This window comes from Camelina sativa, chromosome 10, assembly GCF_030686135.1.
Source record: "Camelina sativa cultivar CO46 ecotype springtype chromosome 10, ASM3068613v1".
In the NCBI taxonomy this organism is placed as follows: domain Eukaryota; kingdom Viridiplantae; phylum Streptophyta; class Magnoliopsida; order Brassicales; family Brassicaceae; genus Camelina; species Camelina sativa.
Genome location: NC_141889.1, coordinates 17109098 through 17127167, shown reverse-complemented (window position 1 = coordinate 17127167; position 18070 = coordinate 17109098). Strand labels below are relative to the sequence as shown.

The following is an 18070-nucleotide window of genomic DNA, read 5'->3' as shown; positions in this document are numbered from 1 at the left end:
GGCTTGTCTTGGTTTACTATGAGGCTTGTGACACAACGAATGGGCCTTTACATGTTTGGACATCACGGCTGTACGGACGGCCCGGCTAGAGTATGTACGGACGGTTGCTGTACGGACAAGGTGGCCATGATCCCAATTTATACTCCCCCTCAAGCTTTAGTCATTGGACCCCAAGACTGAAGCTTGAACCAATGATCACCTACCTCGTTAAAAAAACCTTAGTATAGAAAACCTCTTGGGAAAAACTATACGTAAGGGAAAAAGAGTGTAGGCTTTATGGTTTAGTGAGGTCCATGAGTCCAAGCTTTGAGTGTATGTACTCACACACCTGTGGGCTAGCTGCTTTTGTGAATACATCGGCCAATTGTTCGGAGCTCTCGGTGTGACACGGAATGGTGACGCCTAGTTGGATTTGCTCTCGAACTTTGTGACAATCGACTTCGATATGTTTTGTCCTCTCGTGGAACACCGAGTTGGTTGCAATATGGATAGCTGCTTCATTATCACAATGCATAGTGATGGGCATGGTAATTTCGACTCCAAGGTCTTGAAGTAGATTCTTGAGCCACATCAACTCAGTAGTAAGTTTGCGCATCGCCCTATACTCCGACTCCGCACTGGATAGAGATACCACTTTCTGTTTCTTGCTCTTCCATGTCACTAGGTTGCCTCCCAGAAAGGTACAATAGCCGGTTGTTGATCTTCGGTCGTCTCGGTCTCCTGCATAGTCCGCATCACAATAGCCTACAAGCTCCGTGTTGTTGTTACATCCCATCCAAATACCCTGGCCGGGTGATCCTTTGATATACTTGAGGATCCGGTTGACTATGTTCCAGTGGTGGATCTTTGGAGCTTGCATGTGCTGACTAGCCTGATTCACGGCAAAACAAATATCTGGTCGTGTAATAGTTAAGTAAATGAGCTTACCGACCAATCTTCTATATTGGGCTACATTCTCAAATGGTTGGTCTTCTATCTCCCCCTCACGACAGATTTTGTAGTTCTCATCAAGTGGTGTACTAACCGGTCTTGATCCAAGTTTCCCTACATCACTTAAGAGATCAATAGCATATTTTCTTTGAGATAGAAATAATCCCTCTTCCGAGCGACACACTTCTATCCCTAAGAAATATTTTAACTCTCCCAGGTCCTTGATATCAAACACTGACTTCAAAAATGTTTTGGTTTCTTGAATACCTACCGAGTCATTTCCTGATATGATGATGTCATCAACATATACAAGAATGACTATAATACCTTTGGTGCTAGAATATGTGAACAGTGTGTGGTCAGGTTCGGATCTCCTGAAGCCTCTATTGAGCAAGGTCGAGCTTAGCTTGTGGTACCATGCCCTTGGTGATTGTTTCAGTCCATAGATTGCTTTGTTCAGCTTAAGTACCTTTCCTGGACCGATCGTGTCTTCTAGGCCAGGCGGTGGTCTCATGTATACTTCATCCTCCAATTCACCTTGTAGGAACGCATTTTTAACGTCCATCTGCCACAGTTCCCATTTCAAGTTGACCGCCAAAGATAGAACCACACGAACGGTATGGAGTTTAGCCACCGGAGCAAACGTATCTTTATAATCTTCCCCGTACGTTTGCGTAAAGCCTCTTGCCACAAGTCGTGCTTTATAGCGTTCAATCTCCCCGTCACTATGATACTTGATTGTGAATACCCATTTGGATGTAACGGCCTTCTTGCCTTTAGGCAAGGCAGCCTCGTCCCATGTGTGGTTTGTCTCCATGGCCGTGCACTCATCTTGTATCGCATCACGCCACACCTTATGGTCCTTGGCCTCGTCATATGTTTGTGGGATCCAGTGGCTATCAACTTGGCCGAGGAACACTTGGTGTTCCATAGGTAAATTGGCAAGCGTACATACGGCTTGGATCGGATGTGCTACCGCTGCATTGTTGTAGTACACCCGAGTGTTCTTCCAGTTGGATGGGGGAAATTTGAGACGTTGGCTGCGTCTTAATGGGATAACTTCATCATGAGCAGCACCTTCATCTTCAGAGTCTCGTGGGTCGGTATCTCCTCCAGGATGTATACTAGTGTCAGGGTTATGCGAGTTGAGCTCTTGATCGGTTGATTGGTTAACTTGATCCGTCTGAGGAAGGGGCTCACTAGATTCACAAGTGATGCTGTCTAGAGGTGGCTGGGGCCCTTCTAGTGAGTTTGGCCCGGGAGAACTATGTGCGTCCCGATCATTTGTGGCCCCTAAGCGTTCAAGGATGATACGGAGATTGACCGCCCGATCGGAGGAGGGGTTCGATAGGTCTCGGAGATCTTCCCAATTTTTCTTGCTGTAGTACCCTTGAGATTCAACAAACTTCACGTCCCTAGAGACAAGAACTCGTCTGGCCTCATGATCATAGCACTTATACCCCTTTTGTGTGGTAGAGTACCCAATAAACATTGCTTTGGTGCTTTTGGCTTCCAGTTTGTCTCGTAGTTCACCTGGTTTTAACACAAAACAAGTGCACCCAAACACACGTAAGTGATCAAATGTAGGTTTTTCTTTGTTCAATACCTCAAATGGAGAGACGTCTTGTAAAATCTTCGTGGGTATGCGGTTTATAAGATAGCACGCCGCAAGGACCGCATCTCCCCAAAAACGCCTTGGAACATTTGTGTGGAACATCATGGACCGGGCTACCTCCATGAGATGTCTATTCTTGCGTTCGGCCACACCATTTTGTTGGGGGGTATAAGGGCAGCTGGTTTGATGGATAATGCCATGATTGTTCAAGTGTTGTTTGAATGCGTGACTAGTGTATTCGCCGCCATTATCTGACCTTAAAATCTTGATCTTAGCATTGTAATGGTTAGTCACATATTTTTGAAAACTAATGAAAGCTTCAAGAACCCTATCCTTAGTAGGTAACAAGGTTAGCCAGGTATATTTAGACTTTTCATCAATGAAGGTAACAAAATACTTTTGATTTTCTCTAGACAAACAAGGAGATGTCCACACATCTGAGTGAACTAAGTCAAAACAGTTTTCATAAATGGTTAAAGATTTTGGAAAAACTGTTTTGCAGTGTTTACCAAGGATGCAAGCCTCACATTCATTGTTTTTAAAAGAAATACTTGGAAGCATAATTTCTAAAGCACGAGAATGAGGGTGTCCCAATCTAGCATGCCATATAGCATTGTTTGCTTTAACAGAAACTGAACTAAAACAAGAGACATTAGGAGTAGATAGATTTAAGTCTTCAAGAACATATAAGTCATCCTTAGAGACTCCTTGTCCAAGGACTTGACTGGTCTCAATATCCTGAAAGTGTACATTGTTAGGACCAAATATAGCATAACAGTTTAAATCGGTGGTGGCTCTCTTAACAGATAAAAGATTTGATGTAAAGCTAGGCATGTAAAAGGCTTTAGTAGTCTTATCAAACAATTTTAAGTCACCTATTCCCTTAACTGGTACTTTCTCACCATTAGCTATAATCACATTTCCAACTGCCGGTTTAATTTCACTTATTAACTTGGAGTCACTAATCATATGGTGTGATGCACCAGAATCGACTATAAGCGGTTTAGTTTGATTTAAAACAAGATAGGAGTTACCAGAGGCTTCCTTGAGAGCTTTGATGAGGGCATCGAGATCTGACTTCCTCACCAGGTCAGACGTCGCTGCTAGAGCCGTTCCTTGTCCTTCGATGATTCGCTGATTTGATTCGGTGATAGTAGGCTCTATGGTAGCTTGATGTGCTCTAGGTCCTCCGCGGTTATTTACTGGTCGATTAACCTTAAGGTGTGGATGAAGTATCCAACACCGGCTCTTGAAATGACCAGGTTTCTTGCAGTGGTCGCACACTGGAGGATTCTTGTCATCATGCCGATAGTAGCTCTTGTTTGCAGCCGCTACTTCAGCCTTGTTAGCGGTTACAAGTTCTCCTTTGTTACCAAACAGCCCCATGGAGCCATGCTCCTTTTGAATTTGGCTACACACCTCATCTAGACTAGGCAGCTTATCCGACCTCAAGATATGTTTGATGAGGTCATTGTAAGAAGGGTTTAGTGTGAGAAGTAGACCAAACACCTTGTCCTGCTCTCGCCTCTCGTTTAGTATGGCCGGATCAAGTGTGGCTGGCCTAAGCATCTCAAGTTCAGCCCAAAGAGACCTAAACTTCCCAAAGTGTTTGGTGAACTCCATGTCTTCTTGGCTTAGGTTGTTAATGGCCCTCTTGATCTCAAATACTCGGTTTAAATTGGTGGTGTTGCCGAACACATTTTGTAATGTGTCCCATAGATCCTTGGCCGTCTCACAGTATGAGTAGGCTTCAAGTATTGGAGCATCAAGAGAGTTTTGAATGATGGCAAGAACACTTTGGTCTTCTTGAAACCATTTGTCCCCACCACTTGTGACCGCTTCTTTGCCGTCTACGGTGGACTCTTCCCTTGGAGCCTCACTCGTGGTAATATGGGTCCAAAGCCCTCGGCCACATAATGCCGTCTTTGTGGTCCTCGCCCACAACAAGTAGTTCTCTTCTTTGAGAGTAACTGGAACAATCAAGGTCTTGTTGCCTTCCATGGTGTTTTGTCCGTTGGTCAATAGCTTTATCCAACGGTTAAAACAAAACGCTTCTTGCGATTGAAACAGAAATGTAGGAAAGTGATAAGAGCGGAAGTGATGAATGGATGAGAGATTGAGAACTAGGAGCAACAAGGCTCTGATACCATGTAAGTTTAGATTCAAAGAAGAAGAAGATAAGATAATTTGCGGTTTAGGGTTGTGAGAGTGAGTAGAAGTGTAATGGAGAGTATAGAAGAAGAATTCAACTTCTTACTTGATTTAGAACCTAGATACAAACTAAATATAGACATGTGAAAGCAATAGGAATATTCTATACAAGATGCTAAATGTAATTAAGACATGAAAGTGACATGTCTTGTTCCTTATTCTAACATGTGATTTCTTCTCCCCCACTTGCTTGAATCGCCAACGGTAGGAATGGAAGGATCTAGAGGCTTGTCTTGGTTTACTATGAGGCTTGTGACACAACGAATGGGCCTTTACATGTTTGGACATCACGGCTGTACGGACGGCCCGGCTAGAGTATGTACGGACGGTGGCTGTACGGACAAGGTGGCCATGATCCCAATTTATATAAAACGGGTTTAAGTGTTGTCTAAACACTCCAAATTCATCCCGAACTCTTACAACTAGTCAAATGCATTGGATTGTCACACATTCTGACCCTAGAAGCAGTAACAAAGCAGTTTACTGTTCGAATCAATGTTTTCCCGTTTTTAGCCTGTTTCGGGATAAAATGGCTAAAACTGATGTCTAAACGCTCCAAATTCAACCTGAAATCTTTTAATTAGTCAAATGCAATGGATTATTACATATTTTGACCCTAGAAATAGTAACATAGCGATTTACTGCTTCAAATCAATGTTTTCTCTTGGTTTTAACCTGTTTTCTCGGTTTAAGCCTGTTTCGAGATAAAACGGGTTTAAGTGTTGTCTAAACACTCCAACTTCAACCTGAACTCTTTTAATTAGTCAAATGCAATGGATTGTTACACATTCTGACCCTAGAAGCAGTAAGAAAGCTTTTTACTGCTTCGAATCAATGTTTTCTCGGTTTTAGCCTGTTTTGGGACCAAATGGCTAAAAGTGGTGTCTAAACACTCCAAATTCAATCCGAACTCTAATAATTAGTCAAATGCATTGGATTGTTACATATTTTAACCATCGAACGAATAATATAGCGCTTTACTGCTTTGAATCAATGTTTTCTCTCGGTTTTAGCCTGTTTTCTCGGTTTAAGCCTGTTTTGGGATAAAACGGGTTTTAGTGTTGTCTAAACACTCCAAATTCATTCGGAACTCTTAGGACTAGTCAATGCATTGGATTGTCACACATTCTGACCCTATAAATAGTAACAAAGCTGTTTACTGCTTCGAATCAATAATTTCTCGGTTTTAGCCTGTTTCGGGACAAAATGGGTAAAAGTGGTGTCTAAACACTCCAAATTTAACCTGAACTCTTATAATTAGTCAAATGTATTGGATTGATACATATTTTGACCCTAGAAATAGTACCATAGCTGTTTACTGCTTTGAATCAATGTTTTCTCTCGGTTTTAGCCTGTTTTCTCGGTTTAAGCCTGTTTTGGGATAACACGGGTTTAAGTGTTGTCTAAACACTCCAAATTCATCCAGAACTCTTACAACTAATCAAATGCATTGGATTGTCACACATTCTGACCCTAGAAGCAGTAACAAAGCTTTTTACTGCTTCGAATCAACGTTTTCTCGGTTTTAGCCTGTTTCGGGACAAAATGGGTAAAAGTGGTGTCAAAACACTCCAAATTCAACCTGAACTCTTTTAATTAGTCAAATGCAATGGATTGTTACATATTTTGTCCCTAGAAAGAGTAACATAGCTGTTTACTGCTTTGAATCAATGTTTTCTCTCGGTTTTAGCCTGTTTTTTCGGTTTAAGCCTGTTTTGGGGTAAAACGGGTTTAAGTGTTGTCTATATTGATCAAGAGAATAAGCCTAAGGCAGCCATGGCCGTCCGTACAATTATGGGGCCGTCCGTACAACCAAGCAATAAGGCCGAGTCATGTAAGTGTGTAAAGACAATGAGGAGGCCTGCTCTCCTTAGGCCCATGAGAAGGATCTAGAATGTCGCTTGTAGCCGTTAGAGAGGAGGAACAAGTGGAGTCACGGGTTATGTTGTGTTTAAGGAGACTAGGACGGGTCACTATCACCGTTGGGATTAGTTCTATCTCTCTCCTTGTCCCTATCACTTATACGATCGGTTGGTAGAGGGTGTAGCCCTAATTTTCCCTTGATATATATAGGCTTTAGCCTACATTGTAATATGTATTCTTATGGAACAATAACCTAATCTTTTCTTCTTCCTCATTCTCTTTGTCTACCGATATCTCTCATCAATCTCTTGATTCTCTTCTTTATTCTACAAAGTCTTACATGGTATCAGAGCAAGTTCTTCGATTCTCTACAGTCTAATCTCATTCTCCTACTCATTTCTACACTCTAGTCTCCTTATCTTCGTTTCTTCTTACTCGCATCTCTTTTATTCTCCGGGTAAAAGCTTTACCCATCGGTCCATAGAAACCCGACCATGGAAAACGCCAAGCCCATTGTTTCACCGGTTGTCCTAAAGGGGACAAACTACTTGCTGTGGACAAGAACCACAAGAACCGCCCTTGGAGGTCGTGGCCTTTGGAGTCATGTCGAGTCCGACTATGTCCCAAAGAAAAACCCCAAAGGAGAGGACGCTTCCGAGGCGGAAGCGGAGGAAGAGAGCGAGAGGAAGGCCAAATGGTTCCAAGAAGACCAAGTTGTCCTATCTGTTCTCCAAAACTCTCTGGACACGCCTATCCTTGAGGCCTACTCATATTGCGAGACGGCCAAGGAACTGTGGGAAACACTTAAAGGCGTGTATGGTAATGTCTCTAACATGACTAGAGTCTTTGAGGTCAAGAAGGCCATAAATGATCTTAACCAAGATGATGTGGAGTTCACTAAGCATCTTGGTAAGTTCCGTGCACTATGGTCCGAGCTTGACATGTTGCGGCCAAGTACACTTGAGGCAAGTGTGCTAAACGAAAGAAAGGAGCAAGACAAAGTCTTCGGACTCCTACTTACCTTGAACCCGTCCTTCAACGACCTCTTGAAGCACATCCTAAGGGCAGAGAAGCTCCCCTCCTTTGAAGATATTTGCTCCCAAATTCAGAAAGAGCAAGGATCCCTTGATTTGTTTAGCGGTAAGGGGGAGCTTGCTTCGGCCAACAAAGGAATGTACAAGCAAGAGGAGAGGAAGTTGTTGGTGTGCGACCACTGCAAGAAGCGGGGTCATCTGAAAGACAAGTGCTGGGTTCTCCATCCTCATCTCAAGCCGGCCAAGTTCAAAGCCAACCTCTCAAAGGAAGCGGTTAGCGATAAAGGAGCCGGATCATCAAAGCAGGGAGATGAGGTGGCCATGACCGCAGCCTACGGAGATGTGGTGAGGAAGTCAGACCTTGAGGCTCTCATCCGCTCCATTGCTTCACTCAAGGAGTCTGGTATCTCTTTCTTTACTTCTAGGCCTAGCAAATCGCTTGTTATTGACTCGGGAGCCTCACATCATATGATTAGTAACCCTAGTTTAATTGACAACATAAAACCGGCCTTAGGAAATGTTGTTATTGCAAATGGAGAACAAATACCAGTAAAGGGAATAGGGGACTTGAAACTATTTGATAAAACCTCAAAAGCTTTCTTTATGCCTACCTTTACCTCCAATTTACTATCGGTTAAGAGGGCCACAAATGATTTGAATTGTTATGCAATCTTTGGTCCTAACAATGTTTATTTTCAGGATATTGAGACTGGAAAGGTTCTTGGAGAAGGGCAAGGGAGTGGAGATCTCTATGTCCTAGAGAAAACCGATCCAAATTTATCCTCTACTAAGTCTTGTTTTGTTGTTGATTCGAATATGGTGTGGCATGCTAGGCTAGGCCACCCACATTCACGTGCTTTAGGGTTGATGTTTCCTAATATTTCTTTTGATAATTCTACTTGTGAACCTTGTATTCTCGGAAAACATTGCAAGTCTATCTTTCCTAAGTCAACTACTATTTATGAGAATTGTTTTGATTTAGTTCACTCAGATGTTTGGACATCACCATGCCTATCTAGAGATAATAACAAGTATTTTGTGACTTTTATTGATGAAAAATCAAAATACACTTGGATTACCTTGTTGCCATCTAAAGATAGAGTATTTGATGCCTTTATCAATTTTCAAAATTATGTGACTAATCACTTCAATGCTAAACTTAAGGTACTTAGGTCTGATAATGGGGGGGAATACACAAGTTGCAAGTTCAAAGAACATCTCTCCAAGCATGGCATTCTCCATCAAACTAGTTGTCCCTACACGCCACAACAAAATGGTGTGGCCGAGAGGAAGAACCGGCACCTCATGGAAGTGGCGCGGGCAATCATGTTCCATTCGAGTGTTCCTAAACGATATTGGGGTGATGCCGTGATGACTGCATGCTACCTAATCAACCGAACACCAACTAGAGTTCTTCATGACTTATCTCCATTTGAAGTACTAAACAAATTTAAACCATCTCTTGATCACTTACGAGTTTTCGGCTGTGTTTGTTTTGTGTTAGTACCAGGAGAACAAAGGAGTAAGCTGGATGCCAAAAGTACAAAGTGTATGTTCATTGGCTACTCCACCACACAAAAGGGGTACAAATGTTATGATCCGGCCACAAGTCGACTATATGTCTCTCGAGATGTCCGGTTTCTAGAACATGTGGGCTACCATGACAAGAGGGATTGGAACAGCCTTAAAGATCTCTCTCACTCACCTAATGACCGAGCTTCGAGTCTACGGTTCCTTCTTGATCACCTTGGCAACCCATCTCCACCAACGGGTGCCGTGCGGCCAACACTAAGTCAAATTTCTACCGATGGTGGGTCTGACCAAGGAGATGCAAATGACAATGGTTCAGCCCAAGATGGTGAATCTCTCGAGTCTGGCCTACCCATAACCGGTGTTCCCGTCCCTGGCCCTACAACGGACACGCATGCTCCGGCGGCGGCCTCTACCGAGGAAAACACGGAGACGGCTCCTACGGACGGTACGTCCACCGTGTTGCCTAGCGTGGATCCACTTCCGGCACCAGTCCTGCGTCGGAGCACCAGACCTCGATCGGATCCCTCCACTTGGAAGAACAAGCGTGTCTATTACAACAGCCAAGCTGTCGCTCATCCCATTCAGTCCGTTTGTTCCCTTGAGCTGTTACCTGCTGATCACCAAGCTTTCTTCGGCCAAGTGGACGCCAATTGGATCCCGCAGACATATGATGAAGCCAAGGAACATCAAGTTTGGTTAGATGCGGTCAAGGATGAAACTGGCGCCATGATCCGGAATCATACGTGGGACGAATCGGATCTTCCTCAAGGCAAGCGGGCAGTTAGCTCCAAATGGGTGTTTACCATAAAGTATTTGAGCAATGGTGACATTGAACGGCATAAAGCCAGGTTAGTGGCCCGTGGCTTCACCCAAACCTATGGCGCGGACTACACGGACACCTTTGCACCCGTGGCCAAGCTCCATACGGTTCGGGTTGTGCTGTCTCTTGCTGTCAACCTCTCATGGGACTTATGGCAGATGGATGTGAAGAACGCCTTCCTTCAAGGTGAACTTGATGAAGAAGTGTACATGACGCCTCCTCCCGGCCTTGAAGACATGGTTACACCCGGAAAAGTCTTGAGGCTGCGTAAGGCCATCTATGGCCTTAAGCAGTCCCCACGAGCGTGGTACCACAAACTAAGCTCCACTCTCAAGACTGATGGTTTTACGCGATCGGAGGCTGATCATACTCTCTTCACGCGTCGCACCTCTATTGGTTGGGTGGTGGTGCTCATATACGTCGACGACATCATCGTGACTGGTGATGATAAGGCGGCCATTCAGGACACCAAGGACTCTCTCAAGTCGGTATTTGACATCAAGGACCTTGGGGAACTCAAATACTTTCTTGGTATTGAGATTTGTCGCTCACCGGAAGGACTCTTCCTCTCACAACGCAAGTATACTCTTGACTTGTTAGAGGAGACTGGCAAGCTTGGTGTGTCTCCGGTTGCTACGCCCCTTGATGATGATTACCAGCTCAAGCGAAAGGGGGAGAGCTTACGGGCAAAAGAAGGCCGACCTAAGGAACCAATGGACGAGCCATTCTTAGACGTCACACGCTACCGCCGGCTTGTAGGTAAGCTGATATACCTTACTATCACACGACCTGACATATCCTATGCTGTGAATCAGGTTAGCCAACATATGAAGGCACCAAGCAAGTACCAATGGAGTCAAGTCGAAAGGATCCTAAGCTATCTCAAGGGCAGTCCGGGTCAAGGTATTTGGATGGGCAAGAATGACAACACCGAAATCGTTGGCTATTGTGATGCGGATTACAATGGCGACACGCTGGATAGGAGATCCACCACTGGGTACTGCACGTTTGTTGGAGGCAACTTGGTTACATGGAGGTCTAAGAAACAAAAGGTGGTTTCATGCTCTAGCGCCGAGGCCGAGTATAGAGCTATGAGGAAGCTCACTAACGAGATGACATGGCTGAAGGGCCTACTCAAGGACTTAGGCATCGAGACAAAGCAGCCCATGACCATGCACTGCGACAATGAAGCGGCTATCCACATTGCCACAAACTCAGTCTTTCATGAGAGGACCAAGCACATAGAAAGCGATTGCCACAAGGTGAGAGAGAAGATTGAAGAAGGAGTGGTGTTACCATGCCACACAAGGAGTCAAGATCAGCTAGCTGACATCTTCACCAAGTCTGCAAGCTCCAAGGTTTGTGATCACATCTACAGCAAACTTGGACTTGTAGACATTACACGGCCATGATCAAGCTTCCCTAATCCGTGGACAGCACACTCTTTTTCCCTTGACTTGGTTTTGTCCCATGAGGTTTTCTAAGTCAAGGTTTTTAATGAGGTGCTGCTTCACGGGTTCCAAGCTTAGCCATTTCACTCGGCTAAGCTTGAGGGGGAGTATTGATCAAGAGAATAAGCCTAAGGCAGCCATGGCCGTCCGTACAATTATGGGGCCGTCCGTACAACCAAGCAATAAGGCCGAGTCATGTAAGTGTGTAAAGACAATGAGGAGGCCTGCTCTCCTTAGGCCCATGAGAAGGATCTAGAATGTCGCTTGTAGCCGTTAGAGAGGAGGAACAAGTGGAGTCACGGGTTATGTTGTGTTTAAGGAGACTAGGACGGGTCACTATCACCGTTGGGATTAGTTCTATCTCTCTCCTTGTCCCTATCACTTATACGATCGGTTGGTAGAGGGTGTAGCCCTAATTTTCCCTTGATATATATAGGCTTTAGCCTACATTGTAATATGTATTCTTATGGAACAATAACCTAATCTTTTCTTCTTCCTCATTCTCTTTGTCTACCGATATCTCTCATCAATCTCTTGATTCTCTTCTTTATTCTACAAAGTCTTACAGTCTAAACACTCCAAATTCATCCCGAACTCTTACAACTAGTCAAATGCATTGGATTGTCACACATTCTGACCCTAGAAGCAGTAACAAAGCAGTTTACTGTTCGAATCAATGTTTTCCCGTTTTTAGCCTGTTTCGGGATAAAATGGCTAAAACTGATGTCTAAACGCTCCAAATTCAACCTGAAATCTTTTAATTAGTCAAATGCAATGGATTATTACATATTTTGACCCTAGAAATAGTAACATAGCGATTTACTGCTTCAAATCAATGTTTTCTCTTGGTTTTAACCTGTTTTCTCGGTTTAAGCCTGTTTCGAGATAAAACGGGTTTAAGTGTTGTCTAAACACTCCAACTTCAACCTGAACTCTTTTAATTAGTCAAATGCAATGGATTGTTACACATTCTGACCCTAGAAGCAGTAAGAAAGCTTTTTACTGCTTCGAATCAATGTTTTCTCGGTTTTAGCCTGTTTTGGGACCAAATGGCTAAAAGTGGTGTCTAAACACTCCAAATTCAATCCGAACTCTAATAATTAGTCAAATGCATTGGATTGTTACATATTTTAACCATCGAACGAATAATATAGCGCTTTACTGTTTTGAATCAATGTTTTCTCTCGGTTTTAGCCTGTTTTCTCGGTTTAAGCCTGTTTTGGGATAAAACTGTTGGGATTTATGAGACAAAGCTCACAAGAGAGGGTAGACAAACACTTGGTGAATGAATCCCCCTTTACCCACAACAAACTAACTCATTCTCAAGGGGGAGGAGAGAACATCAACTTGTGATGAACTCCCCATAAACAAGCTAGATAGAACCCAAATACTAGAGAGTAAGCGGATCCTAACTAGGAGAAGCACTAGTTTGAGACTTATCCTCTTCTAGTATCACAACACTTAGAGTTTGTGTACTTAGGAGAAGGAGGATTAAGAATCAGTAATCTAGGCTAAGTAAAGCAGTAAATAAGAAGAGTTTAGGTGGATTTGAGAAGAGAATAGGCTGCCTTAAGGGCAGCCCCTAACCGCTAATCCTAAACTCTCTACATTGTTAATATGAAACAAGAACACAAGTATAGAGAGGAAATCGGTTTCTCTTCTATTGAATAATATTGTGATATATTACATATGAGAGAATTACAGCTTAATATAGAGAAAACAAAGGCATAGAGCCGTTAGGCACACAAGGGATTCAAAGGAGAGATGAAAGGGACAGCTCCTTGTCTTTGGTTGACTCGCTATGCTTCCCAACCAAAGCCACACGTGATTTCCTTCCCTTCCATGCCTTGTGACCGTTAGATCTCCTTCCCTTATGGCCATTGGATCCTTCTTCCCTTCCTTGTGAGATATTTCCTTCTTCTTGGGCTTCTTCTTCTTATAAGGCCTTTGTTCTTCTTATATTGCACTTATGGCCTTGCTGACCACTCTCCTTGCTCTCACGGCCCACATGGCCTTATTGGCCACTCTTATTGTGCTCACGGCCTTACTGGCCGCTCCCACACCACTCATGGCCTTACCGGCCACACTTCTTGTACTAGCAGCCTTACCGGCCACTCTCTTCTTCCTTGTGCAGCTCGGCCTCACCGGCCTCACTCTCTCTTCTCCTTCATATATACTAATAGTACGGACGGGCCTGTACGGACGGGCCTGTACGGACGGGCCTGTACGGACGGGCCTGCTCTTCAATGTGTTCACGGCCTAACTGGCCGCTCTCCGGACATGGGTCCGTTCACGGACACGGTACATGGTACCGGACACGGTACATGGCCTTACCGGCCTTTACATGGCCTTTCCGGCCTTTCTTCTCTTCTTCCAAGGTTCGGCCTTACCGGCCTCTCCTCTCTCCTCCTTGGTACATTCTAATACTCCCCCGCACGCTTGATCGGTGGGACACCATGGGGACCAAAGATCAAGGGTGGACTAGTGTCATCTACCTCATTAAAAACCTCAACAAAGAAAACCTCTTGGGATAAAACTTTGTTAAGGGAAAAAGAGTATAGACTCCACTATCCATGATGTCCCTTGACCTTGGTTTGCAAAGAACTAGCTCCCTTCTCTTCATGATTTGAACCGCTCCTACTCCTTAGCCCACCTTGCCTTTAGCACATTCCTTATGATCTCCATCCTTGCGCCTTTAGAATTTCTTTGAGGCTCTCATAGTCTCCTTTACCCCTTAAACAAGTGATAAAGAAGAAAAGAATAAGTGTTTGCTATGAGGAATATCAAAGAAAATTTCTAAAAGTGTGACAATTTAAGAGAACATATTAAAGACTAAAGACTAGTAATGAAACTAAGGTAATGAATTTATGAATTAAAATAGAGAAGAGTTTAGAGCACAGCCTTTATGGTGTTTTGATGGATAGGAGGGAGAGAGTTGATCACTGTTGCGGTTTGGAATTCCTCCTTGAGACCGCTCCTACTCTAACCATGGTTTTTTTTTTAAACCTGGTCAGTTTTATTTGTCAGACTGACACATGCCCACTGAATTGGACATAACTTTCGAACGGCTGCTCGGATTGGTATGATTCCACTTCCACTGGCAAGATGACTCTGTGGTCTCGAACTTTAATGAAGAACGCGGAAGCCGAATCGCAGTGGAAGGGTTTCGTCCGAGTCGATCTTTGAGACGCTTCGGCTGAGCTTTAAGTAAAGACTTTTGCTTGTGGCCGAGCAGAATCTGTGAGGTACGGTCTGAAGTCACTTGATCTCCCCCGTAACCTTTACTTGATGATGGGCTGAAACCTCATCACCTCAGTTGAAGCCTTGTGCATCACCGTTCTTGTGCACATCCAATCAACAGTTGAAACCTTGTGCATCACCTTTCCTAAAGACCATTGTGCACATCCGATCAACAACTTGGCACTAACACACATGCTCTTGGACTGATTCATCACCTTCCACCAGCTTAACAAAGACTTGGTGGCCCTTGGTTCTAACTCCAGGCATTGTGCTGCGCTCTTACATGGCTATCTTGTAGCCTTCAACCTCGCCACTTCTTCTTCTTGAGATAGTAGGCGAGCTCCACACAATCTTCAAGGCTGAAGCTGAAACCAAATTCAATGGAACAGATTCTAAACAAGAGATTGTTAGAGATTAGAGTATAGAGAATATTACTGAAAAATAAAATAGAATTTAGAGAATAATTAAGAGTATAAATAGAGAACAGAGAATCAGTAACCAAGAGTATAGAAAGTGAGAGTATAAGGGAGAGTATAGGCGGTAGTATAAGATGAATGGAGAGTAGAATAGAGAATCTGCTCAAGAGTTCTTATGGACAGAGTTTAACTCTGTTTTCTTGAGTTGAAAGAAGCTTTGACAGCCAAGAACATCCAAGAAGACAATCTCTTTTGGTGCTTTAATGGCTGAAACACAATGGACCGTTTGGAAAATTAATTTCTCCAGCGGTTTGGGACACTTCTCATGGTAGAATCACTTAAACAGGTGTTCTCCAAGAGTCTAATGCCTTCAAAGATCACGAAAGAGCATATAGAAGATGCTTTCCATGTTCAAAAATCAAATAAAAGAAGAAACACCTTTGGAACAACCTTTTGTCCATTGGTTAAAAGAATGCATCTTGGACCAACTTGAATCTATTTGACCAAGCGGGCCATACATGCTAAAAACAAGAACTCTCTCTTCCCCAAACTCGAATCTGGACACACCATATGGCCAGAAACAAAGCTTTCTCAACCTTGAGAAGAAGAAGAATCGATTTAGTAATTAAGCCTTTAAAGGAAATTTAACAAAAGCTAAATTAAACCTTTAGAGGAAAATTAACTAAATCCTAAGAGAATTAAATCCTAAGAATTTCGTGGCTCATACAAGCACACAAGAACCGTGAATCCTCACCATGAACAACACAATTTGCTCAATGGTTCATCACTTCCCACACATCCCAAAATAAACAAAGCTATTACCAAATCGGTAAAGCTTAAGGATGGGGCTTGTAAAATCGATTTCTTTCCACACACTTGGTCTACAAATTCTAACAAGATAAGAGACCAAGCTTACTCAACAATGAGCTGCTAGAGAATCGATTTAATCAACAAAAGCAAAATTAAAGCTTTAAAGAAACTAAGCTAAGCGATTTAACACCTAAGCAAAGTCTAAACTTTAACTAAGCTAACTCCTAAGAAAACGACTTTGAGAATGAGTTTAAAACACCAAGAACAGAACCTGGCTCTGATACCATGTTGGGATTTATGAGACAAAGCTCACAAGAGAGGGTAGACAAACACTTGGTGAATGAATCCCCCTTTACCCACAACAAACTAACTCATTCTCAAGGGGGAGGAGAGAACATCAACTTGTGATGAACTCCCCATAAACAAGCTAGATAGAACCCAAATACTAGAGAGTAAGCGGATCCTAACTAGGAGAAGCACTAGTTTGAGACTTATCCTCTTCTAGTATCACAACACTTAGAGTTTGTGTACTTAGGAGAAGGAGGATTAAGAATCAGTAATCTAGGCTAAGTAAAGCAGTAAATAAGAAGAGTTTAGGTGGATTTGAGAAGAGAATAGGCTGCCTTAAGGGCAGCCCCTAACCGCTAATCCTAAACTCTCTACATTGTTAATATGAAACAAGAACACAAGTATAGAGAGGAAATCGGTTTCTCTTCTATTGAATAATATTGTGATATATTACATATGAGAGAATTACAGCTTAATATAGAGAAAACAAAGGCATAGAGCCGTTAGGCACACAAGGGATTCAAAGGAGAGATAAAAGGGACAGCTCCTTGTCTTTGGTTGACTCGCTATGCTTCCCAACCAAAGCCACACGTGATTTCCTTCCCTTCCATGCCTTGTGACCGTTAGATCTCCTTCCCTTATGGCCATTGGATCCTTCTTCCCTTCCTTGTGAGATATTTCCTTCTTCTTGGGCTTCTTCTTCTTATAAGGCCTTTGTTCTTCTTATATTGCACTTATGGCCTTGCTGACCACTCTCCTTGCTCTCACGGCCCACATGGCCTTATTGGCCACTCTTATTGTGCTCACGGCCTTACTGGCCGCTCCCACACCACTCATGGCCTTACCGGCCACACTTCTTGTACTAGCAGCCTTACCGGCCACTCTCTTCTTCCTTGTGCAGCTCGGCCTCACCGGCCTCACTCTCTCTTCTCCTTCATATATACTAATAGTACGGACGGGCCTGTACGGACGGGCCTGTACGGACGGGCCTGTACGGACGGGCCTGTACGGACGGGCCTGCTCTTCAATGTGTTCACGGCCTAACTGGCCGCTCTCCGGACATGGGTCCGTTCACGGACACGGTACATGGTACCGGACACGGTACATGGCCTTACCGGCCTTTACATGGCCTTTCCGGCCTTTCTTCTCTTCTTCCAAGGTTCGGCCTTACCGGCCTCTCCTCTCTCCTCCTTGGTACATTCTAATAAAAACGGGTTTTAGTGTTGTCTAAACACTCCAAATTCATTCGGAACTCTTAGGACTAGTCAATGCATTGGATTGTCACACATTCTGACCCTATAAATAGTAACAAAGCTGTTTACTGCTTCGAATCAATAATTTCTCGGTTTTAGCCTGTTTCGGGACAAAATGGGTAAAAGTGGTGTCTAAACACTCCAAATTTAACCTGAACTCTTATAATTAGTCAAATGTATTGGATTGATACATATTTTGACCCTAGAAATAGTACCATAGCTGTTTACTGCTTTGAATCAATGTTTTCTCTCGGTTTTAGCCTGTTTTCTCGGTTTAAGCCTGTTTTGGGATAACACGGGTTTAAGTGTTGTCTAAACACTCCAAATTCATCCAGAACTCTTACAACTAATCAAATGCATTGGATTGTCACACATTCTGACCCTAGAAGCAGTAACAAAGCTTTTTACTGCTTCGAATCAACGTTTTCTCGGTTTTAGCCTGTTTCGGGACAAAATGGGTAAAAGTGGTGTCAAAACACTCCAAATTCAACCTGAACTCTTTTAATTAGTCAAATGCAATGGATAGTTACATATTTTGTCCCTAGAAAGAGTAACATAGCTGTTTACTGCTTTGAATCAATGTTTTCTCTCGGTTTTAGCCTTTTT

The 18070-nt window shown here is 43.4% G+C and overlaps 1 protein-coding gene across 1 annotated transcript; it reads right to left on the bottom strand.

Moving 5' to 3' along the window:
• Positions 1–274: 274 nt before the first annotated feature.
• LOC147936249 (uncharacterized) lies at positions 275–4546 on the bottom strand. Its single transcript, XM_087468648.1, has 4 exons — positions 3580–4546; positions 3350–3471; positions 3097–3283; positions 275–2319 (listed from the first exon to the last, which is right to left on the bottom strand). Exons 1-4 carry the CDS (start codon positions 4544–4546, stop codon positions 275–277), a joined length of 3321 nt encoding a protein of 1106 aa, XP_087324774.1.
• Between the last annotated feature and the right edge of the window lie 13524 nt (positions 4547–18070).

Bases quoted from the DNA above. Each gene is read 5' to 3' on its own strand.
- LOC147936249 (XM_087468648.1), bottom strand. From the start codon at position 4,546: ATGGAAGGCAACAAGACCTTGATTGTTCCAGTTACTCTCAAAGAAGAG. The intron at 3,472-3,579 runs GTAACTCCTATC...TTAAACCGGCAG, and splicing joins AGCTCTCAAGGAAGCCTCTG to TTGGAAATGTGATTATAGCT. The intron at 2,320-3,096 runs GTATTTCTTTTA...TTGAATCTCAAG, and splicing joins TTTAGAAATTATGCTTCCAA to GGTACTACAGCAAGAAAAAT.